This window comes from Salmo trutta, chromosome 12 (genome assembly GCF_901001165.1).
Source record: "Salmo trutta chromosome 12, fSalTru1.1, whole genome shotgun sequence".
NCBI lineage: Eukaryota > Metazoa > Chordata > Actinopteri > Salmoniformes > Salmonidae > Salmo > Salmo trutta.
The window spans coordinates 46,907,603-46,934,973 of NC_042968.1; the positions used below are offsets into that span (position 1 = coordinate 46,907,603).

A 27,371-nucleotide genomic window follows, 5' to 3' on the forward strand; every position below is an offset into this window, starting at 1 on the left:
CCGTATAGTTTAAAACAACCCCTAGAACAAGCCTCACCATCAGAGGACCATATGTGGAATAAATCCTGGATGAGATGTGGAATAAATCCTGGCTGAGATGTGGAATAAATCCTAGCTGAGATGTGGAATAAATCCTAGCTGAGATGTGGAATAAATCCTAGCTGAGATGTGGAATAAATCCTAGCTGAGATGTAGAATAAATCCTAGCTGAGATGTGGAATAAATCCTAGCTGAGATGTGGGAATAAATCCTAGCTGAGATGTGGAATAAATCCCAGCTGAGACAGTTCTGACACATTGACATCAACTCTGCTGCTGACAAGGATCAAACAGTACACGCAAATCCAGAGGCATAACTAGCTGTACCATCATGCTGTCACACTAGAAGACTAGACACTAAACACAGTACATTTACATTTTAGTCATTTAGCAGACGCTCTTATCCAGAGCGACTTACAGTAGTGAATGCATACATACATTTTTTTTCTGTGCTGGCCCCCCGTGGGAATCGAACCCAACAACCCTGGCGTTGCAAACACCATGCTCTACCAACTGAGCTACAGAGAAGGCCAGAGTACTTACTAGGTAGGGGAACTGATGTCCAGACCGAGTGACCAGATGATCCCAAACAGACTGATGTGAAGCAACACACACGGACAGACTCATTCAGATCCCATCTGTTAGTGTAGAGGTGGGAGATACCTCAGGTTTTCCCTATTCCAATTTACACTAGATGAAAAACAGCTGTCAGAGGGAAGGGAACGAGACAACCCAACCCTGAATCCTACAGGACGGGGGTTGGAATGTGTGTCTGTCAGAGAGAAGGGAACGAGACAACCCAACCCTGAATCCTACAGGACGGCGGTTGGAATGTATGTCTGTCAGAGAGAACTCACTGTGATGTGGTGTTTCCTGGGACCTGACGGGAGGAAAGGAAGCCGCGGGCAGTAGAGAACACGATTGGTCCTAACAAAATGTACAGATGTGAAACAAAAAAGGGACAGAATTAAATTTGACAGCACAGCAAGGCGGGGTTAGGCAAGGACTTCCCATGATCAGTACTGACCACAGGATCACTCCCAAATGACACACCATTCCCTACATACTTTTTGATCAGAGCTCTATGGTCTAACGTAGTGAACTGTATAGGGAATAGGGTGCCATTTAGGATGCAAAACCCACAGACTTGTGACTGTGACTAACCTTCTGAGGTTGGCTGGTAAGAAATGACTGTATTCTTCTGAGAAAAGACACAAAAAACTAGTGTTGACAAAAAGGTTTGCTGTTTCTACTGTACAAACAGTGTACTTGGAAAAGACACAAAATAAATAGACAAGAATACAAGTTTTCTCTACCGTTTTATTATTCTAAGGGAATGTAGTAGCTACACTTTATAACATGGATATATTTTCACCATCAGAATGTTCTGGATAGAAGCGGTCTTGGAAAAAGCTTGAGAAGGTCGCAGACGGACAACAGAATCAGGTTCATTCAATATTTAGGCCCGTTTCTCCTCCGAGTCCTGCTGACCCCGACTAACTGTATTGTTGCCCTTCCTGATGGCAGCTCTTGGTATTCACCAGAAACCACCTATTAACTATGACTGGATATCATGCCAATCTATTAACTATGATTGGATATGATGCCAATCTATTAACTATGACTGGATATGATGCCAATCTATTAACTATGACTGGATATGATGCCAATCTATTAACTATGACTGGATATGATACCAAACCAATCAATTTTGATGACAAATAAGCAGTCCAAACTCAGAGCAAGACCACACTACATGTATTTGACCCGCCAAAAGTCCAGAACTTGACCAAGTTCAGTGCACACACTTTGGACCCATGAAAACAATGATCACACACACCATATTTGTAACATATGTTCCAAATGGAAAAATGCACACTTGAACGAGAATGAAAAGACAAAACCAATTCTGTACATAGTGCACTACCTTTGACCAGGGCCCATAGGGCGTCATTTAGGACGCAGTCCGTGTGTTTTCATTACAGACCAAAAGGACAAAATAATGTTAGACTGATAAATACACAACGTTCAATACAGAACGTTGCTACAGTAACATGCCATTATTAAACGCCCATTATTAAACAGCTGAGTCATATTGAGTGCAAATCACCAAACTGGAGAAATGGTACATACAGTCCCCCATACAGGAAAAGGTACATACCCCCCCATACAGGAAAAGGTACATACCCCCCATACAGGAAAAGGTACATACCCCCCCAATACAGGAAAAGGTACATACCCCCCCATACAGGAAAAGGTACGTACCCCCCCCCCATACAGGAAAAGGTACATACCCCCCCATACAGGAAAAGGTACATGAGAAATCAAACCACATCGTATTTGTCACCTGCTTGGTAAACAACAGGTAGAGACTAACAGGGAAACGTTTTCAACAAAGACAGAATAAAGGAAAATATGTCCTGACAGAAGGAAAACAGGACAGTGACATGAGGAAGAAATACAGTGAATAACAATAATGAGAACAGGAAGAATGGCTGGAGGGATAATGTCCTGACAGAAGGTTAGAGGGATAATGTCCTGACAGAAGGTTAGAGGGATAATGTCCTGACAGAAGAAGGTTAGAGGGATAATGTCCTGACAGAAGGTTAGAGGGATAATGTCCTGACAGAAGGTTAGAGGGATAATGTCCTGACAGAAGGAGGGAAGGATAATGTCCTGACAGAAGGAGGGAGGGATAATGTCCTGACAGAAGGAGGGAGGGATAATGTCCTGACAGAAGGAGGGAGGGATAATGTCCTGACAGAAGGTTAGAGGGATAATGTCCTGACAGGAAAAAGAGTCTACACATCAATAACCCAGCATAGTAACAACCAACATGTCCAACATCCAGCCAGCCTCCTCCCTCGCTGCTCTGCACTACCTATACACCCTATATAGTGCACTACCTATACACCCTATATAGTGCACTACCTATACACCCTATTCCCTATATAGTGCAATACCTATACACCCTATTCCCTGTACAGTACACTACCCATAAACCCTATTCCCTGTACAGTGCACTACCTATACACCCTATTCCCTGTACAGTACACTACCCATACACCCTATTCCCTGTATAGTACACTACCCATACACCGTATTCCCTGTATAGTACACTACCCATACACCCTATTCCCTATATAGTGCACTACCTATACTCTATTCCCCATTTAGTGCACTACCTATACACCCTATATAGTGCACTACCTATACACCCTATATAGTGCACTACCTATACACCCTATATAGTGCACTACCTATACACCCTATATAGTGCACTACTTATACACCCTATATAGTGCACTACCTAGACACCCTATATAGTGCACTACCTAGACACCCTATATAGTGCACTACCTATACACTCTATTCCCTATATAGTGCACCACCTATACACCCTATATAGTGCAATACATATACATTCTATTCTCTATATAGTGCACTACCTATACACCCTATTCCCTTTCTAGTGCACTATTTTTGACCAGGACCCCTAGGAAGACATACTGTATAGGTCATATAGTGTGTCTCACATCTTATAGTGCACTGATATATAGTGTAGTGCACTACTTTAGACCAGAAGGGCAGAAGCCCCCATAGGGCTCTGGTTAAAAGTAGTGCACTATATAGTTAATAGGGTGCCATAGGGCTCTGGTCTAAAGTAGTGCACTATATAGGGAATAGGGTGCTATAGGGCTCTGGTATAAAGTAGTGCACTATAAAGGGAATAGGGTGCCATAGGGCTCTGGTCTAAAGTAGTGCATTATAAAGGGAATAGGGTTCTGGTCTAAAGTAGTGCACTATATAGGGAATAGGGTGCCATAGGGCTCTGGTATAAAGTAGTGCACTATAAAGGGAATAGGGTGCCATAGGGCTCTGGTCTAAAGTAGCGCACTATAAAGGGAATAGGGCTCTGGTCTGAAGTAGTGCACTATAAAGGGAATAGGGTGCCATAGGGATCTGGTCTAAAGCAGTGCACTATAAAGGGAATAAGGTGCCGTTTGGGCCTAGCCCCCCGCTCCGCTCCCTGGTCAGAAGGGAGAGAGGCTGGGCACTTTGATATTGATGTCTCCGATGTTTATGTTGCGAGGCATTTCTGGGAGGATCATGTTCTTGACCGCAGAGACGGCCCGCGTCGGCGCCGCCGAGAAGCCCCCCTGAAACAGACACAGATGAACTCTGGGTTGAGCCTTTTCTACACCAGCTATGATCAAATACACAGCAATGAAAGGTAATAGAGAGAGAGGACACTAAAGAGGCTGGTTATGAACATCATGTTGAATAGAGAATCTCCAGCAGGATTTATCTCTGTCTGGGAGACAAGGGTCCTATTCACTAGGAACGGAAGAAAACAGGCCAAAACAGGGCTGGACCTACACTACCGGAATTTGTTTAATAAACACTTGTTTTCCGTAGCTAAATATTTAGCTTATGGTGTCCACCAATGAATAAGACCCAGCCCTAAGGGTCTAGAGTCTAGACTGACATAATACTACTAATAAACCTCTGATGGTAAATTATATTGACCAGTCTGAGAGGACAGGAACAGAGGAAACAGAGGAAAGACTAGCTGGAAACCAGCCCTAAGGGTCTACCAGTCACCAGACTAACTACAGGACCAGTCACCAGACTAACTACAGGACCAGTCTCCAGACTAACAGAGGAAGGACTAACTACAGGACCAGCCACCAGACTAACAGAGGAAGGACTAACTATAGGACCAGTCACCAGACTAACTACAGGACCAGTCACCAGACTAACAGAGGAAGGACTAACTACAGGACCAGTCACCAGACTAACAGAGGAAGGACTAACTACAGGACCAGTCACCAGACTAACTACAGGACCAGTAAGTGAACAGACTAACCTCTGATTTCTCCATGCGGTTCTGCAGCTCTACCTGGCCCACGATTTCATTCATGTTGGTCTCCAGCACCATCCCCCCCATCACCACCTCCTGAAGGATGAAGTGGACCTGGAAATGACAGGTATATAACAAGGTAATGTAGCGGACCTGTAAATGATAGGTATATAACAAGGTAATGTAGCGGACCTGTAAATTATAGGTATATAACAAGGTAATGTAGCGGACCTGTAAATGATAGGTATATAACAAGGTAATGTAGCAGGACCTGTAAATGATAGGTATATAACAAGGTAATGTAGCAGGACCTGTAAATGATAGGTATATAACAAGGTAATGTAGCAGGACCTGTAAATGATAGGTATACAACAAGGTAATGTAGCGGGACCTGTAAATGATAGGTATATAACAAGGTAATGTAGCGGACCTGTTAATGATAGGTTATATAACAAGGTAATGTAGCGGACCTGTAAATTATAGGTTATATAACAAGGTAATGTAGCGGACCTGTAAATGATAGGTTATATAACAAGGTAATGTAGCGGACCTGTAAATGATAGGTATATAACAAGGTAATGTAGCAGGACCTGTAAATGATAGGTATATAACAAGGTAATGTAGCGGACCTGTAAATGATAGGTATATAACAAGGTAATGAAGCAGACCTGTAAATGATAGGTATATAACAAGGTAATGTAGCAGGACCTGTAAATGATAGGTACAGTGGGGGAAAAAAGTATTTGATCCCCTGCTGATTTGGTACGTTTGCCCACTGACAAAGAAAGGATCATCGCCAAGCAGCTTGGTGAGAAGGTGACAACATTTGGTGCGATGATTCGCAAATGGACGAAACACAAAAGAACTGTCAATATCCCTCGGCCTGGGGCTCCATGCAAGATCTCACCTCATGGAGTTGCAATGATCATGAGAACGGTGAGGAATCGGTCCAGAACTACACGGGAGGATCTTATCAATGATCTCAAGGCAGCTGGGACCATAGTCACCAAGAAAACAATTGGTAACACACTACGCCGTGAAGGACTGAAATCCTGCAGCGCCCGCAAGGTCCCCCTGCTCAAGAAAGCACATATACATGCCCGTCTGAAGTTTGCCAATGAACATCTGAATGATTCAGAGGACAACTGGTGAAAGTGTTGTGGTCAGATGAGACCAAAATGGAGCTCTTTGACATCAACTCAACTCGCCGTGTTTGGAGGAGGAATGTCCCCAAGAATACCATCCCCACCGTCAAACATGTGGGCTGCCATCTGGGCTGCCTCAGCAAGGCTTCCCCTGCTTCTACCTGTCTCCACACAGCAAGGCCTCCCCTGCTACTACCTGTCTCCACACAGCAGGGCTTCCCCTGCTACTACCTGTCTCCACACAGCAAGGCTTCCCCTGCTACTACCTGTCTCCACACAGCAAGGCTTCCCCTGCTACTACCTGTCTCCACACAGCAAGGCTTCCCCTGCTACTACCTGTCTCCAAACAGCAAGGCTTCCCCTGCTACTACCTGTCTCCACACAGCAAGGCTTCCCCTGCTACTACCTGTCTCCACACAGCAAGGCTTCCCCTGCTACTACCTGTCTCCACACAGCAAGGCTTCCCCTGCTACTACCTGTCTCCACACAGCAAGGCTTCCCCCGCTATTCATTCCCTCCTGAAGGCTTTCATCATATTGAATGGATATTGCATCTATAAACCAGCTGCCATGTTATTCACAGAAGACTATTACTCTAAATGCATCAAAGAGTGTCACAAGCCAAAACTTGGCAAAGCTGACCTTGTAAATGATTTTCATGGACTTGAACTCACCTTATCCATGTGGAAAATGAGGTCCAGTTCACAGACATTCTCAAAGCATTTGTCCAGAGTTTCCACGAACACCTACAGAGGAGATATTGTCAAGTCATCCATCTTATGTTAAGCATACAGCACCAGTCAAAGGTTTGGACACCTACTCATTCAAGGGTTTTTCTTTATTTTCAGTATTTACTACATTTTAGAATAATAGTGAACACATCAACACTATGAAACAACACATATGGAATCATGTAGTAACCAAAAAAAAGAAGTGTTAAATAAAAATATATTTTCTATTTTAAATTCTTTAAAGTAGCCACCCATTGCCTTGATGACAGCTTTGCATTTGCTTGACATTCTCTCAACCAGCTTCACTTTGAATGCTTTTCCAACAGTCTTGAAGGAGTTCCCACATATACTGAGCACTTGTTGGCTGCTTTTCCTTCACTCGGTGGTCCATCTCATCCCAAAACATCTCAATTGGGTTGAGGTCAGGTAATTGTGGAGGCCAGGACATCTGATGCAGCACTCCATCACTCTCCTTCTTAGTAAAATATCCCTTACACAGCCTGGAGGTGTGTTGGGTCATTGTCCTGTTGAAAAACAAAATTATAGTCCCACTAAGCCCAAACCAGATGGGATGGCGTATCGCTGCAAAATGCTGGTTAAGTTCGCCTTGAATTCTAAATAAATCACAGACAGTGTTACCCTCAAAGCACCCCCACACCATCACACCACCTCCTCCATGCTTCACGGTGGGAACCACACATGTGGAGATCATCCGTTCACCTACTCTGCGTCTCACAAAGACACGGCGGTTTGAACCAAAAATCTAAAATTTGGACTACTCAGACCAAAAAGGACAGATTTCCATTGGTCTAATGTTCATTGGTCATGTTTCTTGGCCCAAGCAAGTCTCTTCTTCTTATTGGTGTCCTTTAGTAGTGGTTTCTTTGCAGCAAGGCCTGAAGGCCTGATTCACACAGTCTCCTCTGAACAGTTGATGTTGAGATGTGTCTGTTACTTGAACTCTGTGAAGCATTTATTTGGGCTGCAATCTGAGGCTGGTAACTCTAATGAACTCTTCCTTTCCTGTGGCGGTCTTCATGAGAGCCAGTTTCATCATAGTGCTTGATGGTTTTTGCAACTGCACTTGAAACTTTCAAAGTTCTTGAAATGTTCCCGGATTGACTGACCTTCATGTCTTAAAGTAATGATGGAATGTCATTTCTCTTTGCTTATTTGAGCTGTTCTTGCCATAATATGGACTTGGTCTTTTACTAAATAGGGCTATCTTCTGTTTACCACCCCTACCTTGTCACAATACAACTGATTGGCTCAAACACACAGGACAGAAATGACACAAATTAACAAGGCACACCTGTTAATTGAAATGCATTCCAGGTGACTACCTCATGAAGCTGGTTGAGAGAATGCCAAGAGTGTGCAAGCTGTCATCAAGGCAAGGGGTGGCTACTTTATTTTTGTTTAACACTTTTTTGGTTATTACATGATTCCATATGTGTTATTTCATAGTTTTGATGTCTTCACTATTATTCTACAATGTAGAAAATAGATAAAAATAAAGAAAAAACATGGAATGAGTAGGTGTGTCTGGTAATGGTAATGTGTGTATTCGTTAAGATTTCAGACCTCTTCCCTTTTCCCCATGTTGTTACACTACAGCCTTATTGTAAAATGGATTAAATCTACAAACTACACACCATTATGACAAAGACAAAACAGGTTATTAGAAATAAAAACAGAAATATCATATTTACATAAGTATTCAGACCCTTTGCTATGAGATTCTAACTTGAGCTCAGGTGCATCCTGTTTCCATTGATCATCCTTCAGATGTTTCTACAACTTGGAGTCCACCTGTGATAAATTCAATAAATTGGACATGATTTGGAAAGGCACACACCTGTCTATGTAAGACCCCACAGTTGACAGTGCATGTCACAGCAAAAACCAAGCCATGAGGTTGAAGGAATTGTCCGTAGAGCTTAGAGACAGGATTGTGTCGAGGCACAGATCTGGGGAAGGGTACCAAAACATTTCTGTAGCATTGAAGGTCCCCAAGAACACAGTGGCCTCCATCATTCTTAAAATGGAAGAAGTTTGGAACCACCAAGACTCTTCCTAGAGCTGGCCGCCCGGCCAAACTGAGCAATCGGGGGAGAAGGGCCTTGGTCAGGGTGGTGACCAAGAACCTGATGGTCACTCTGACAGAGCTCCATAGTTTCTCTGTGAAGATGGTAGAACCTTCCAGAAGGACAACAATTTCTGCAGCTCTCCACCAATCAGGCCTTTATGGTAGAGTGGCCAGAAAGACACTCCTCAGTAAAAGGCACATGACAGCCCGCTTGGAGTTTGCCAAAAGGCACCTAAAGGACTCTGAAACAAGATTCTCAGGTCTGATGAAACCAAGATTGACATCAATGCCAAGATTCACGTCTGGAAGAAACCTGGCACCATCCCTACGGTGAAGCATGGTGGTGGCAGCATCATGCTGTGGGGTTGTTTTTCAGTGGCAGGGACTGGGAGACTAGTCAGGATAGAGGGAAAGATGAACGGAGCACAGTACAGAGAGATCATTGATGAAAACCTGCTCCAGAGCGCTCTGGACCTCAGACTGAGGCGAAGGTTCACCTTCCAACAGGACAACGACCCTAAGCACACAGCCAAGACAACGCAGGAGTGGCTTCAGGACATGCCTCTGAATGTCCTTGAGTGGCCCAGCCAGAGCCCGGACTTAAACCCGATTGAACATCTCTGGAGAGACCTGAAAATAGCTGTGCAGCGATGCTCCCCTTTCCAACCTACAGAGCTTGAGAGGATCTGCAGAGAAGAATGGGAGAAACTCCCCAAATACAGGTGTGCCAAGCTTGTAGCATCATACCCAAGAAGACTCAAGGCTGTAATCACTGCCAAAGGTGCTTCAACAAAGTACTGAGTAAAGGGTCTGAACACTTATGTAAATGTGATATTTCAGTTTGATATTTGTGAGAAAAAAGTGTTTTGCTTTGTAATTATGGGGTATTGTGTGTAGATTGATGAGGGGAAAAAATCAATTTCATACATTTTAGAATTAAGGCTGTAACGTAACAAAATGTTGAAACAGTCAAGGGTTCTGAATACTTTCTGAATGCACAGAATATACACTGAGTGGACAGAACATTAGGAACACCTTTCCATGACAGACTGACCAGGTGAAAGCTATGATCCCTTATTGATGTCACTTGTTAAATCCACTTCAAAAGCCACTTCAAAATCAGTATACATGAAGGGGAGGAGATAGGTTAAAGAAGGATCTTTAAGCTTTGAGACATGGGTTGTGTACGTTTTATTTAACCTTTATTTATCTAGGCAAGTCAGTTAACAACAAATTCTTATTTACAATGACGGGTCTACCAAAAGGCAAAAGACCTCCTGCGGAGACGGGGGCTTGGGATTAAAAATAAGAAAATAAATAACATAAATATAGGACAAAACACACATCACGACAACACTACATAAAGAGAGACCTAAGACAACATAGCAGGGCAGCAACATGACAACACATCATGGCAGCAACACAGCATGGCAGCAACACAGCATGGCAGCAACACAGCATGGCAGCAACACAGCATGGCAGCAACACAGCATGGCAGCAACACAGCATGGCAGCAACACAGCATGGCAGCAACACAACATGGCAGCAACACAGCATGGTAGCAGCACAACATGGCAGCAAAACAGCATGGCAGCAACACAGCATGGCGGCAACACAAGGTATCAACACAACATGGTAGCAACACAACATGGTAGCAACACAACATGGTAGCAACACAACATGGCAGCAACACAGCAAGGTAGAATAGCAACACAGCAAGGTAGAAGCACAACATGGTATCAACACAACATGGCAGCAACACAACATGGTAGCATCACAACATGGCAGCAACACAACATGGCAGCAACACAACATGGTAGCAACACAACATGGTAGCAACACAACATGGTAGAAACACAGCATGATAGCGGCACAAAAATTATTGGGCACAGACAACAGCACAAAGGGCAAGAAGGTAGAGACAACAATACATCATGCTAAGCAGCCACAACAGTCATTAAGAGTGTGCCATTCAGAGGGTGAATGGGCAAGACAAAATATTTAAGTGCCACTGAACGGGGTGGTAGGCACACTGGTTTGAGTGTGTCAAGAACTGCAACGCTGCTCAAATCAAATCAAATGTTATTTGTCACATGCGTTGAATACAACAGGTGTAGTAGACCTCACAGTGAAATGCTGAATACAACAGGTGTAGTAGACCTCACAGTGAAATGCTGAATACAACAGGTGTAGTAGACCTCACAGTGAAATGCTGAATACAACAGGTGTAGAACTTACAGTGAAATTCTTACTTACAAGCCCTTAACCAACAATACTTTAAGAATTAAGAAAGAAAAAAAAGTGTTAAGTAAAAAAAATTGAAAATAAAAGTCACAAATAGTTAAACAGTACAGAGTCAATGTGGAGGCTATATACAGGGTGTTACGGTACAGAGTCAATGTGGAGGCTATATACAGGGGGTACCGGTACAGAGTCAATGTGGAGGCTATATACAGGGTGTTACGGTACAGAGTCAATGTGGAGGCTATATACAGGAGGTACCGGTACAGAGTCAATGTGGAGGCTATATACAGGGGGTACCGGTACAGAGTCAATGTGGAGGATACATACAGGGGGTACCGGTACAGAGTCAATGTGGAGGCTATATACAGGGGGTACCAGTACAGGGTCAATGTGGAGGCTATATACAGGGGGTACCGGTACAGAGTCAATGTGGAGGCTATATACAGGGGGTACCGGAACATAGTCAATGTGGAGGCTATATACAGGGTGTTACGGTACAGAGTCAATGTGCCGGTTAGTCGAGGTAATACGTACATGTAGGTAGAGTTAAAGTTACTTTGCATAGATAATATACAAAGATCGCCCAGCAGCTGGGATGGGTTTTTACGCTCAACAGTTTCCTGTGTGTATCCAGATCGGTCCGCCACCCCAATGGGCATCCAGCCAACTGGACACAACTGTGGGAAGCATTGGAGTCAAGACGGGCCAGCATCCCTGTGGAAACGCTTTCCACACCTTGTGGTCCGTGCCCCGACAAACTGAGGCTGTTCTGAGGGCAAAAGGGTGTGCAACTCAATATTAGGAAGGTGTTCTTAATGTTTTGTAGACTCAGTGTATATTTCCTCAATACACACCCATCAGCAGGCTTTACAATGTACTGTATCGTGAGTTCAATACACACCCATCAGTAGGCTTTACAATGTACTGTATCGTGAGGTCAAAGGTCACTGCAGATCAAGACAAGAAGCGTACCTCAAACATATCCCGACTTGTCATAACCTTGAAATAAGCATCTCCACCACAGTCAAAAACATAACAGGTTTGAAAGCCTTGTCTTCTGTCTATTTAATGATATGTTTGAATTGAAAGTGGATACAGGTCATCTACCTGAACCCGCCCCCTCACTACTACCACCACCACCATAAAAACGTTGAAGTGTTTGAAAGCACTGCATCTCAGTGCTAGAGGGCGTCAGTACAGACCCTGGTTCGATTCCAGGTTGTATCACTACCAGCCGTGATTGGGAGTCCAATAGGGCGGCGCACAATTGGCCCAGCGTCGTCTGGGTCAGGGTTTGGCCGTCATTGTAAATAAGAATTTATTCTTAACTGACTTGCCTAGTTAAATATATATATACTGCTCAAAAAAATAAAGGGAACACTTAAACAACACATCCTAGATCTGAATGAAAGAAATAATCTTATTAAATACTTTTTTCTTTACATAGTTGAATGTGCTGACAACAAAATCACACAAAAATAATCAATGGAAATCCAATTTATCAACCCATGGAGGTCTGGATTTGGAGTCACACTCAAAATTAAAGTGGAAAACCACACTACAGGCTGATCCAACTTTGATGTAATGTCCTTAAAACAAGTCAAAATGAGGCTCAGTAGTGTGTGTGGCCTCCACGTGCCTGTATGACCTCCCTACAACGCCTGGGCATGCTCTTGATGAGGTGGCGGATGGTCTCCTGAGGGATCTCCTCCTAGACCTGGACTAGAGCACCCGCCAACTCCCGGACAGTCTGTGGTGCAACGTGGCGTTGGTGGATGGAGCAAGACATGATGTCCCAGATGTGCTCAATTTGATTCAGGTCTGGGGAACGGGCGGGCCAGCATCAATGCCTTCCTCTTGCAGGAACTGCTGACACACTCCAGCCACATGAGGTCTAGCATTGTGGCTGGCTCTGGGTCCACATGGACCCAGGGCCAACCGCACCAGCATATGGTCTCACAAGGGGTCTGAGGATCTCATTTTGGTACCTAATGGCAGTCAGGCTACCTCTGGCGAGCACATGGAGGGCTGTGCGGCCCCCCAAAGAAATGCCACCCCACACCATGACTGACCCACCGCCAAACCGGTCATGCTGGAGGATGTTGCAGGCAGCAGAACGTTCTCCACGGCATCTCCAGACTCTGTCACGTCTGTCACGTGCTCAGTGTGAACCTGCTTTCATCTGTGAAGAGCACAGGGCGCCAGTGGCGAATTTGCCAATCTTGGTGTTCTCTGGCAAATGCCAAACGTCCTGCACGGTGTTGGGCTGTAAGCACAACCCCCACCTGTGGACGTCGGGCCCTCATACCACCCTCATGGAGTCTGTTTCTGACCGTTTGAGCAGACACATGCACATTTGTGGCCTGCTGGAGGTCATTTTGCAGGGCTCTGGCAGTGCTTCTCCTGCTCCTCCTTGCACATAGGCGGAGGTAGCGGTCCTGCTGCTGGGTTGTTGCCCTCCTACGGCCTCCTCCACGTCTCCTGATGTACTGTCCTGTCTCCTGGTAGTGCCTCCATTCTCTGGACACTACGCTGGCAGACACAGCAAACCTTCTTGCCACAGCTCGCATTGATGTGCCATCCTGGATGAGCTGCACTACCTGAGCCACTGTGTGGGTTGTAGACTCTGTCTCATGCTACCACTAGAGTGAAAGCACCGCCAGCATTCAAAAGTGACCAAAACATCAGCCAGGAAGCATAGGAACTGAGAAGTGGTCTGTGGTCCCCACCTGCAGAACCACTCCTTTATTGGGGGTGTCTTGCTAATTGCCTATAATTTCCACCTGTTGTCTATTCCGTTTGCACAAGAGCATGTGAAATTTATTGTCAATCAGTGTTGCTTCCTAAGTGGACAGTTTGATTTCACAGAAGTGTGATTGACTTGGAGTTACATTGTGTTGTTTAAGTGTTCTCTTTATTTTTTTGAGCAGTGTATATATATATATTTTTAAAAGAAGTTTGCTTTAAAATCAGATAGGTAGGGCCTCCCGGGTGGCGCAGTGGTTGGTCTAAGGCTGTGCCACCAGAGATTCTGGGTTCGAGCCGCCGGACACGACCGGGAGGCCCATGGGGCGGCGCACAACTGGCCCAGCGTCATCCGGGTTAGGGGGAGGGTTTGAGCGGCAGGGATATCCTTGTCCCATCGCGCACAAGGGACTCCTTGGTTGGGTTGTGTTTCGGAGGACGCACGGCTCTCGACCTTCGCCTCTCCCGAGTCCGCATGGGAGTTGCAGTGATGAGACAAGACTGTAACTACCAATTGGATACCACGAAATTGGGTAAAAAAAAAATATCTTAAAATAATCAGATAGGTAGGTAGTCTAACAGAGCACACAACCTGTTAAACCATCACTTCCAAAACATACAGGATGTTAAGACAGTACAGCTGACTGTCTGGGAGAGGAGAGTGGAGACACAACCCTACTGTTGTCCAGAGGTATAGATGGGAACACAACCCTACTGTTGTCCAGAGTTATAGATGGTAACACAACCCTACTGTTGTCCAGAGTTATAGATGGTAACACAACCCTACTGTTGTCCAGAGATATAGATGGGAACACAACCCTACTGTTGTACAGAGGTATAGATGGGAACACAACCCTACTGTTGTCCAGAGTTATAGATGGGAACACAACCCTACTGTTGTACAGAGTTATAGATGGTAACACAACCCTACTGTTGTCCAGAGTTATAGATGGGAACACAACCCTACTGTTGTCCAGGGTTATAGATGGTAACACAACCCTACTGTTGTCCAGAGTTATAGATGGGAACACAACCCTACTGTTGTCCAGAGTTATAGATGGGAACACAACCCTACTGTTGTCCAGAGTTATAGATGGGAACACAACCCTACTGTTGTCCAGAGTTATAGATGGGAACACAACCCTACTGTTGTCCAGAGTTATAGATGGTAACACAACCCTACTGTTGTCCAGAGTTATAGATGGGAACACAACCCTACTGTTGTCCAGAGTTATAGATGGGAACACAACCCTACTGTTGTCCAGAGTTATAGATGGGAACACAACCCTACTGTTGTCCAGAGTTATAGATGGGAACACAACCCTACTGTTGTCCAGAGTTATAGATGGGAACACAACCCTACTGTTGTCCAGAGTTATAGATGGGAACACAACCCTACTGTTGTCCAGAGTTATAGATGGAACACAACCCTACTGTTGTCCAGAGTTATAGATGGTAACACAACCCTACTGTTGTCCAGAGGTATAGATGGGAACACAACCCTACTGTTGTCCAGAGGTATAGATGGGAACACAACCCTACTTTTGTCCAGAGTTATAGATGGGAACACAACCCTACTGTTGTCCAGAGTTATAGATGGTAACACAACCCTACTGTTGTCCAGAGTAATAGATGGGAACACAGCAACAGTTGCCAACCCACCTGTATTAGATCCAGAATACCGAGCTCACTCTCAGAGGAGTCCACACAGAACACAAAGTACAGTGTTGCGTAGTGCCGGTAGATCAGCTTGTAGTCCGAGCCACCGATCAAACTGCAAATACAGAAATTGTATTACTAGTCGGTTCTGCATTGTCTGAGTCGGTCCAACTTTAACTCATCTGCCAGAGAATTGATGAATGATTGCTAATCATATGAGCTTAACACTTTGGTCAAACAATATTTCTCATTTAACAACCCAGGATAAATCTTTAGTCACAATGTCTACTTGAACTTGCCAAGTTGGTCTCTAGGCTATAGTATAGGTAAGCCTACACTAACACACTAACACAATAACACAATACTCGTCCCCAATACAAGCCATAGATACCTACATAGCTGCCTCCTGGATGAATCATAAAGGATTTAGGTAACTTGACTGGCAGACAACCACGCATCTTTTTTTGGGATTCGCTGATTGTTCCATCAAGAATGTATATTTTGGTTAATTTAACCAGCTAGTTAGTAATGCTAACGAGAGCTGTTACCTTCCCCCCTCCAAGAAGTTACAGACGTTGTTGTCCCTCTTCGACACCAGACGGAAAGTCTCTCGAATGATCTGCTGCTGCACATCTTCAGCCTGAGAAGAAATATGTCGCTCATAATTTGGCTAAGAACTACATTATAATCTAAATTAAAAGACCTAACGTTAGCTAACTAACAGCTAGCAGTAAAACAGCTGAGGTTGTAAACTAGCCCATCTGTTGTGCACATGGATATTCGTAGCTATGTCAACAACAAAAATATAAGCAACTTAGCTAGTTAGCTATTATAAATGTCATTAAATCACATCTCATAATGATGACAATATAGATTATTGATTAGTTAGCCTCTAGCTGGACAATTTAGCTAGCATACCATAGCATTAGCGCACTAACAGCTGGACAATAAGATTGACTTAACTAACAAACTTAGGTACATTTTGGGTACTTACAAAATATTCATAAAATCTAATGAGTCGTGGTTTCCCATGGTTGTTAAATATTAAAATAGCTTTAATCATATTTGGTTGGAAATGTCTCAAATCAGTCAGCTGTCCACCAGGTGGATGTATTCTCTACGTAACTTCCGCCAGCTCTTCTTCTTCGCTGTGGTTTATTGACAGACTACACTCAAAGTGTATTGCTGCCACCTACTGTACGGAGAAGTAAAAAAAATACCCCCTAAAAACTAAAACAAATCATTACAAAAACTAAAACTGTACTATTCAGATCCCTACACAGGCTCTGGAATCTGGGAGGGGAAACCTCTTTATTCAGTTCTCCCTGTAACATATCAGCTGTAAAGTCCTGGAGATCCAGAAATCTGTTTGCCACTTCACATTGATTTTTTTATTAGTTTGACTAGTGCAGTTTATCAGTTGCGTTATAAACGCAACAAAATCCATCTTCTTCACTATTAGTATGTCAGGATCCTTCTCCTGCTTGGCATTCACTGCAGACTGTGGGACATCCAAAACCATCTCCTCTCTACCCACTCCAGCTATTTTCACTGCCTCCATATAGGAGACCTGCTAGACGGCCCTGATCCGAGCTACTGCAACCTGCTTCATCCATACAGGGCTCTCCGGGAACAGGATTCCCATCACAATTACAACAACCTCCTTCATCCATACAGGGCACTACGGGAACAGGATTCCCATCACAATTACAACAACCTCCTTCATCCATACAGGGCTTTCCGGGAACAGGATTCCCATCACAATTACAACAACCTCCTTCATCCATACAGGGCTCTCCGGGAACAGGATTCCCATCACAATTACAACAACCTGCTTCATCCATACAAGCCACTCCGGGAACAGGATTCCCATCACAATTACATCAACCTGCTTCATCCATACAGGTCTCTCCGGGAACAGGATACCCATCACAATTACAACATTCTCCTTCATCCATACAGGCCACTCCGGGAACAAGATTCCCATCACAATTACAACAACTTCCTTCATCCATATAGGGCTCTCCGGGAACAGGATTCCCATCTCAATTACAACAACCTCAGTCATCCTGTAACGCTTGCAGTAGTGGGTGTGGAGTCAGGCGCAGGAAACAGGAGTAGTTGCTAAAGGGCTTTTAATGAATTGCACCGTAAAAGAAAATTACACCCACGAAAACACAACTGGGTTTGATCCAACAAACACAATGATCCGATAACACGTACCACTGCATAAACAACAGACGACAACAGAAAGTAAGCCCGCACACAGAACAGGTGGGGAAACGGGCTTAAATACTAAACTAAACACTAATCATAACCAGGTGCAAACAATCAAGACAAAACCAACAGAAAAGGGAAAAAGGGATCGGTGGCAGCTAGTAGGCCGGTGACGACGACCGCCGAGCGCCACCCGAACAGGGAGAGGAGTCACCCTCGGCGGGAGTCGTGACACATCCATACAGGCCACTCCGGGAACAGGATTCCCATCACAATTACAACAACCTGCTTCATCCATACAGGGCTCTCAGGGAACAGGATTCCCATCACAATTACAACAACATGCTTCATTCATACAGGGCACTCTGGGAACAGGATTCCCATCACAATTACAACAACCTGCTTCATGTCTCTTCAGCTACCAAATATTTATTGCCACGTGTCCAACCACTGCAACGGCTTCTCTTCTGTAAATACTGTCTCATCTCCTATCTCACATACCCAGGTTTTACCTGTCAGGAGAACCACTTCACCAAACAACAGTAAAACCGATAGTCTTTGCTCCTTCCTTCCGTCTATCGTTCCATTCATCTGACGTGTGTCTACCACTCCTGGAACGTTATCCCTAAACCAGCGTCGTCTGGGTCTATCGTTCCATTCAACTAACATGTGTCTACCACTCCTGGAACGTTATCCCTAAACCAGCGTCGTCTGGGTCTATCATTCCATTCATCTGTCTACCACTCCTGGAACGTTATCCCTAAACCAGCGTCGTCTGGGTCTATCGTTCCATTCATCTGACGTGTGTTCTACCACTCCTGGAACGTTATCCCTAAACCAGCGTCGTCTGGGTCTATCGTTCCATTCATCTGACGTGTGTTCTACCACTCCTGGAACGTTATCCCTAAACCAGCGTCATCTGGGTCTATCGTTCCATTCATCTGACGTGTGTTCTACCACTCCTGGAACGTTATCCCTAAACCAGCGTCGTCTGGGTCTATTGTTCCATTCATCTAACGTGTGTCTACCACTCCTGGAACGTTATCCCTAAACCAGCGTCGTCTGGGTCTATCGTTCCATTCAACTAACATGTGTCTACCACTCCTGGAACGTTATCCCTAAACCAGCGTCGTCTGGGTCTATCATTCCATTCATCTGTCTACCACTCCTGGAACGTTATCCCTAAACCAGCGTCGTCTGGGTCTATCGTTCCATTCATCTGACGTGTGTTCTACCACTCCTGGAACGTTATCCCTAAACCAGAATCGTCTGGGTCTATCGTTCCATTCATCTGACGTGTGTTCTACCACTCCTGGAACGTTATCCCTAAACCAGCGTTGTCTGGGTCTATCGTTCCATTCATCTGACCTGTGTTCTACCACTCCTGGAACGTTATCCCTAAACCAGCGTCGTCTGGGTCTATTGGTCCATTCATCTGACGTGTGTTCTACCACTCCTGAAACGTTATCCCTAAACCAGCGTCGTCTGGGTTAGGCCGTCATTGTAAATTACGAATTTGTTCTTAACTGGCTTGCCGAGCTAAATAAAGGTTAAGTAACGGTCGTCGTAGGAAGTGGACCAAAATGCAGCGGGTTGAGGGCTCATCTTAACATTTATTTAGAACACTTAAATAAAGAAAACAAACGAACATGATTACAGGCTAAACACAGCTATGCTAATACAACTTCCCACAAACCCAAACAAAACACACCCCTCTATTTAGGACCTTCAATCAGAGGCAACGAGGAACAGCTGCCTCCAATTGAAGGCCAAATCAATAAACTAAACATAGAACTAAAAAGACTAGACTAGAACATAGAAATGTAATCCCATTGGTTGGTGTAACAGTGGAGGAAGTATCCTCTCATGGTAACAGTAATCCCATTGGTTGTTGTAACAGTGGAGGAGGTATCCTCTCATGGTAACAGTAATCCCATTGGTTGGTGTAACAGTGGAGGAGGTATCCTCTCATGGTAACAGTAATCCCATTGGTTGGTATAACAGTGGAGGAGGTATCCTCTCATGGTAACTGGTATACCATTGGTTGGTGTAACAGTGGAGGAAGTATCCTCTCATGGTAACAGTAATACCATTGGTTGGTGTAACAGTAGAGGAGGTATGCTCTCATGGTAACAGTAATCCCATTGGTTGGTGTAACAGTGGAGGAGGTATCCTCTCATGGTAACAGTAATCCCATTGGTTGGTGTAACAGTGGAGGAGGTATCCTCTCATGGTAACAGTAATACCATTGGTTGGTGTAACAGTAGAGGAGGTATCCTCTCATAACGTTAAATGTTTTGGTCTTCATAACCCACCCTTCATTGACTGAACATGTTTAACAAAGTGTTGAGTCTTCTCTCATGTGTGTAGTAATGAGAACCCAATACTGCCTATAGACTTGTTTTCAATGAGAATGACAGATCTATTGACTTTTAAGAAAGTGGAAACCTTCTGGCCATTTATTAATGTTAAGTTACAAACATTTATAACAGTATATCATCTCATTTATAACAGTACATAATCTCATTTATAACAGTATATAATCTCATTTATAACAGTATAGAATCTCATTTATAACAGTATATAATCTCATTTATAACAGCATATAATATCATTTATAACAGCATATAATCTCAGTTATAACAGCATATAATCTCAGTTATAACAGTATTTAATATCATTTATAACAGTAAATAATCTCATTTATAACAGTATTTAATATCATTTACAACAGTATTTAATATCATTTATAACAGTATATAATCTCATTTATAACAGTATATAATCTCATTTATAACCGTATTTAATATAATTTATAACATTATATAACCAATATACACAGTCAGTTAGGAAAGCTAAGGCCAGTTTTTTCAAACAGAAATTTGCATCCTGTAGCACAAACTCCAAAAAGTTGTAAAGTCCATGGAGAAAAAGAGCACCTCCTCCCAGCTGCCCGCTGCACTGAGGCTAGAAAACTCTGTAACCACCGATAAATCCACTATAATTGAGAATTTCAATAAGCATTTTTCTACGGCTTGCCATGCTTTCCACCTGGCTACCTCTACCCCGGTCAACAGCCCTGCACCCCCCACAGCGACTCTCCCAAGCATCCCCCATTTCTCCTTCACCTAAATCCAGATAGCTGATGTTCTGAAAGAGCTGCAATAAATCTGGACCCCTACAAATCAGCCGGGCTAGACAATCTGGACCCTCTCTTTCTAAAAATTATCTCCCGAAATTGTAGCAACCCCTATTACTAGCCTGTTCAACCTCTCTTTCGTATCGTCTGAAATTCCCAAAGATTGGAAAGCTGCAGCGGTCATCCCCCTCTTCAAAGGGGAGACACTCTAGACCCAAACAGCTATAGACCTATATCCATCCTACCCTGCCTTTCTAAGGTATTTGAAAGCCAAGTTAACAAACAGATTACCGACCATTTCAAATCCCACCGTACCTTCTCCACTATGCGATCTGGTTTCAGAGCTGGTCATGAGTGCACCTCAGCCACGCTCAAGGTCCTAAACAATATCATAACTGCCATCGATAAGAGACATTACTGTGCAGCCGTATTCATCGACCTGGCCAAGGCTTTCGACTCTGTCAATCACCACATTCTTATCGGCAGACTCAACAGCCTTGGTTTCTCAAATGACTGCCTCGCCTGGTTCACCAACAACTTCTCTGATAGAGTTCAATGTGTCAAATCGGAGGGCCTGTTGTCCGGACCTCTGGCAGTCTCTATGGGGGTGCCACAGGGTTCAATTCTCGGGCCGACTCTTTTCTTTGTATACATGAATGATGTCGCTCTTGCTGCTGGTGAGTCTCTGATCCACCTCTACGCAGACGACACCATTCTGTATACTTCTGGCCCTTTGTTGGACACTGTGTTAACAACCCTCCAGACGAGCTTCAATTCCATACAACTCTCCTTCCATGGCCTCCAACTGCTCTTAAACGCAGGTAAAACTAAATGCATGTTCTTCAACCGATCACTGCCCGCACCTGCCCGCCCGTCCAGCATCACTACTCCGGACGGTTCTGACTTAGAATATGTGGACAACTACAAATACCTAGGTGTCTGGTTAGACTGTAAACTCTCCTTCAAGACTCACATTAAGCATCTCCAATCGAAAATGAAATCTAGAATCGGCTACCTATTTCACAACAACGCATCCTTCACTCATTCTGCCAAACATAACCTCGTAAAACTGACCATCCTACCAATCCTCGACTTCGACGATGTCATCTACAAAATAGCCTCCAACACTCTACTCAACAAATCGTATGCAGTCTATCACAGTGCCATTCGTTTTGTCACCAAAGCCTCATATACTACCCACCACTGTGACCTGTATGCTCTCGTTGGCTGGCCCTCGCTTCATACTCGTCACCAAACCCACTGGCTCCAGGTCATCTACAAGTATTTGCTAGGTAAAGCCCCACCTTATCTCAGCTCACTGGCCACCATAGCAACACCCACCCGTAGCACGCGCTCCAGCAGGTATATCTCACTGGTCACCCCCAAAGCCAATTCCTCCTTTGGCCGCCTTTCCTTCCAGTTCTCTGCTGCCAATGGCTGGAACGAACTGCAAAAATCACTGAAGCTGGAGACTAACATCTCCCTCTCTAACTTTAAGCACCAGCTGTCAGATCAGCTCACAGATCACTGTACCTGTACATAGCCCATCTGTAAATAGCCCACCCAACTACCTCATCCCCATATTGTTATTTATCTTCTTGCTCTGTTGCACCCCAGTATCTCTACTTGCACATCATCATCTGCACATCTATCACTCCAGTGTTAACGCTAAATTGTAATTATTTATCCTCTATGGCCTATTTATTGCCTTACCTCCCTAATCTTCTACATTTTCACACACTGTATATAAATTGTTCTATCGTGTTATTGACTGTACGTTTGTTTATGTGTAACTCTGTGTTGTTGTTTTTGTCGCACTGCTTTGCTTTATCTTGGCCAAATCGCAGTTGTAAATGAGAACTTGTTCTCAACTGGCCTACCTGATTAAATAAAGGTGAAATAAAAAAAAATATATATATATATATATAAAATAAAAAAAATTGTATCATCATTGAAAAGGAAAACAGGCGCACAGGCTACCACGGCATTGCGCCTTTTCATTTCCAATAAATATTGATTATCCATGTATTTGTCTCTGCCTGCAAATCCTCCTCCTAAAAGGTAGGCTATATCCTATATGCAAGACGTGCATGTGTTCACATTCATAATTCTTGCAGCTGTAACGTGGGTCATACAAAAGGGACCAAGGCACGGCGTGTGAAGCGCTCATATTAAACTTTAATAAACCACTAAATAACAAAAACATCAAAACGACCGACAACAGTCCCGTCAGGTGATACATACACTAAACATGAAAAAAAACCACCCCTACTAAATATGACCTTTGTCACGTCCTGACCAGCAGATGGAGTTGTTGTAGTAGTTTTGGGGTCAGGACGTGGCAGTCTTGTGTGTGTGCGAATGTTCTGTGTTGGTCTTGTGACTCCTAATCAGGAACAGCTGGGGATCGTTGTTCCTGATTGGGAGTCATATATGTAGGAGTATGTTTGTCACTGGGTTTTGTGGGTAGTTGTTTTGCACTGCGTTTGATTAGCCTGCAAACTGTTGCTGTCGTGTTATTTGTTTTGTCAGTGGATACTTTACTACTTTAAAAAAAAATTAAATATGAGTATTCACATACCTGCTGCGCCTTGGTCTTCTCTCCATGACAACTTCTGTTACAACCTTCAATTAGAGGCAACGAGGAACAGCTGCTTCCAATTGAAGGTCAACCCAATAAACCTCAACATAGAAATAGATAAACTAGAAACTCAAACATAGAAATAGAAATAGATAACATAGAACAGACACAAAAACACCCCCTGTCACGCCCTGACCACTCTACCATAGAAAATAACAACTATATTGGTCAGGACGTAACAGCAGCTTCGTGTTCAGTAGCCATATGTGAGAGGTGTGTGTGGTCTCAGTTAAATAGAGTAGGCTATAGTCTATGCATGGGCAGAGAAGGGAGGGGCAGTTTATCTGCCCAAGGTAATGTACTTCCTGGGCTATAGTTTACCTAGAAATAAATATTGATCACCCATAGGCTATTTGTGTCACGATTCCCACCGACGGTGGCACCCCCTCCTGTTCGGGTGGCGCTCGGCGGTCGTCGTCACCGGCCTATTAGCTGCCACCGATCCCCTTTTTGGTTTTGGGCACCTGTGGCCAATTAGCTATTAGAGGGGGTATTTAGTTTAGCTGGCCCGTCCGTTGTTTGTGCGGGATTAATTTTGTTCATTGACGACGTGTTGTTCGTCGGCTTTGCCTTGTCGCCTATTTGTATTTATTCCCTATGTTTGGGAACTTTTGTTTATCTCCAGTGTTATTAAAAACACCGCTACCCTGTGTCCGCTGCTTCCTGCGCCTCATTCCTCCTACACGACTACCGAAGCCATTACAATTTGTCTCCGTGTGAAACTCGGAGAAAGTGCAAGTCTCTCCAACTCTGCTCTCTTCAAGCTAAGACCAGTTATACTGATAATATAATGGGCCACCTGTGAATCTCTGGTATTTTAACCTATTTTCTTAGGTAATTTTTTGCACATTTTGATATTGCCTAAAGGACACACGTTTGCTGTTGGGGGAACATTGTCAGAGCAGAAAGAAGCGTGTTTTCTTCCAGGACAACCTTGTACGTGGATTGATTCGTGCGTCCTTCACAAAGACAAATCTGCCCGATTCCAGCCTTGCTGAAGCACCCCCCAGACCATCACCGATGCTTCACCAAATGTCACAATGGGTACGAGACCTGCAGAGGCCTAAAGTCACCCAACATCAATGTGAAAGACTGGTGGAGAGCATGCCAAGACGCATGAAAGCTGGGATTGAAAATCAGGGTTATTCCACCAAATATTGATTTCTGAACTCTTCCTAAGTTAAATCATTAGTATTGTGATGTTTAAATATGAACTTATTTTCATTGCGTTATTCGAGGTCTGACAACACTGCATCTTTTGTGTTATTTTGACCAGTTGTCATTTTCTCCAAATAAATGACAATATTTTAATTTGGGAGAAATGTTGTCACGTCCTGACCAGTAATAGGGAGTATTAGTTATTGTGGTTTGGTCAGGACGTGGCAAAGGGTATTTGTTTTATGTGGTTCGGGGTGGTGGTTTGCTTAGAAGGGTGTTTGATTTATTATTTCTGGGTTTTGGGTTATGTTCTATGTTTTTTGTATTTCTATGTTTCTCTAGTTTAGTATTTCTGTGTTAGGTTTTGGGTGTTGGACTCTCAATTGGAGGCAGGTGTTTGTAGTTGCCTTTGATTGAGTCCTATATATAGGTATGTGTTTTGTGGGAGATTGTTCTGTGTATAGCCTTGTGCCTTACCAGACTGTTATTCGTCATTGTGTTTTGTGTATGTGTTTATTTTGGTTTCCCTTTTCCTTAATAAAGAAGATGAGTACATACGATCTCGCTACGTATTGGTCCGACAATGATTTCTCTTTATCGTCTGACGAAGAAGATTGTGACAGTAGTTTATAGAATAATACAAAAATGTTCATTTTACCCAAACACAGACCTGAAACCAGAGAAACTCATCATTTTGCAGTGGTCTCTTCATTTCTTCCAGAACTGTATGTGGGTGTGTATATATATACACACACAGATGCAGTTACTCAAATAATACAGCAGGTGGCTCCACAACTGCACATAACCTGGCTTCTTAATTATGAGAGAACTAAAACTACTAAGGATGTCTGTTTCAACCCTGTTACACATCGCTACCTTAGTAAGACACCTCCAATAGAAAGTGTTTTCCTCAAAGGGACGTCAAGTCCTACTTACAGCACCAGTCAACAGTTTGGACTCATTCCAGGGTCTTTATTTTTACTATTTTCTACATTGTAGAATCATAGTGAAGACATTAAAACTATGAAATAACACATATGGAATCATGTAGTAACCAAAAAAAGTGTTAAACAAATCTAAATATATTTTATATTTTATATTCTTCAAAGTAGCCACCCTTGGCCTTGATGACAGCTTTGCACACTCTTGGCATTCTCTCAACCATCTTCTACTGGGAAAAAAGTCTGGTGTTTCTATGTAATGCACTGACCAGCTGGCAAGTGTCTTCACTGACAATTTCAACCTATCCCTGACCTGGCCTGTCATACCAACTTGTTTCAAGCTCACCACCATAGTCCTCGTGCCCAAGAACGCCAAGGTAAGCTGCCTAAATGACTATCACCGGGTAGAACTCCCACGTATAGCCATGAAATACTTAGCAAGGCAGGTCATGGCTCACATCAACAACATCATCCCAGAACACCCTGGACCCAATCCAATTCACATACTGCCCCAACAGATCCACAGATGATGCAATCTCTATTGCACTCCACACTGTCCTTTCCCACCTGGACAAAAAGGAACACCTATGTACATTTACATTACATTTTAGTAGACGCTCTTATCCAGAGCGACTTACAGTAGTGAATACATACATTTCATACCTTTCATTTTCATGTCAAGCATTTTTTTTTTTGGACTGGCCCCCCTTGGGAATCGAACCCACAACCCTGGCGTTGCACACACCATGCTGGCGTTGCAAACACCATGCTCTACCAACTGAGCCACAGGGAAGGCGTTCAACACCATAGTACTCAGCGTTCAACACCATAGTACTCAGCGTTCAACACCATAGTAACCTCCAAGCTCATCGTATAGTTCAGGGCCCTGGGATTAAACACCTCCCTCTGCAACTGGATTCTGGACTTCCTGACGGGCCGCCGTCAGGCCGTGAGGGTAGGCAACAACACATCCGCCATGCTGACCATCAACACGGGGGGCCCCTCAGGGGTGCCGAGGACACCCAAACCACAGTGGCCACCATAAAGCCCGAGAGCCTGACCCTCTCTGGGAGGTGCTGTAGCCCTGCCTGACCCTCTCTGGAAGGTGCTGTAGCCCTGCCTGACCCTCTCTGGGAGGTGCTGTAGCCCTGCCTGACCCTCTCTGGAAGGTGCTGTAGCCCTGCCTGACCCTCTCTGGGAGGTGCTGTAGCCCTGCCTGACCCTCTCTGGGAGGTGCTGTAGCCCTGCCTGACCCTCTCTGGGAGGTGCTGTAGCCCTGCTTGGGATCCTCAGCCTATATTGACTGTTGGTTGAGACGCCGGCCCGTTGGGGTAGGCTGTGTCAGGTTGGAAAACTGGAAATGTTATTTGGGTCTAATTGGAGGTAATAATGCATTGAGGTTCTAGTTTATTGAAACGCAGGAAAACACCAACACATACTGACTAAAATAATATCATAGGAGGAATATAACGTTACTGTCATGAATACACCACAATATACTGACTATAATATAGTAGGAATATAACGTTACTGTCATGAATACACCTGTCAAGGTATGCGTGAAGGGCTGTAGGAAGTCAGGCGCAGGAGAGCAGATAGTTGGAAGCAAAACGGAGCCTTTTATTTGGCGACCCAAAAGCACACGGCACAAACTAACACGAAATACAAATACGGGTTTAACATAACCCAGAGCAACCAGCCTAATGTGCGCATACATGAAAACAGATAAACAATGCCACACAAAGACATGGGGGAAACAGA

General features: G+C 44.0%; 1 protein-coding gene across 1 annotated transcript; it reads right to left on the bottom strand.

Moving 5' to 3' along the window:
• Positions 1 to 3,963: 3,963 nt before the first annotated feature.
• LOC115203686 (AP-3 complex subunit sigma-2-like) lies at positions 3,964 to 16,639 on the bottom strand. The gene is made up of 6 exons (XM_029768612.1): positions 16,509 to 16,639; positions 16,063 to 16,154; positions 15,518 to 15,629; positions 6,721 to 6,792; positions 4,909 to 5,016; positions 3,964 to 4,198 (listed from the first exon to the last, which is right to left on the bottom strand). The coding sequence occupies exons 1-6, from the start codon at positions 16,575 to 16,577 to the stop codon at positions 4,073 to 4,075; spliced, it is 579 nt and encodes a 192-aa protein (XP_029624472.1). The 5' UTR covers positions 16,578 to 16,639; the 3' UTR covers positions 3,964 to 4,072.
• Positions 16,640 to 27,371: the final 10,732 nt, after the last annotated feature.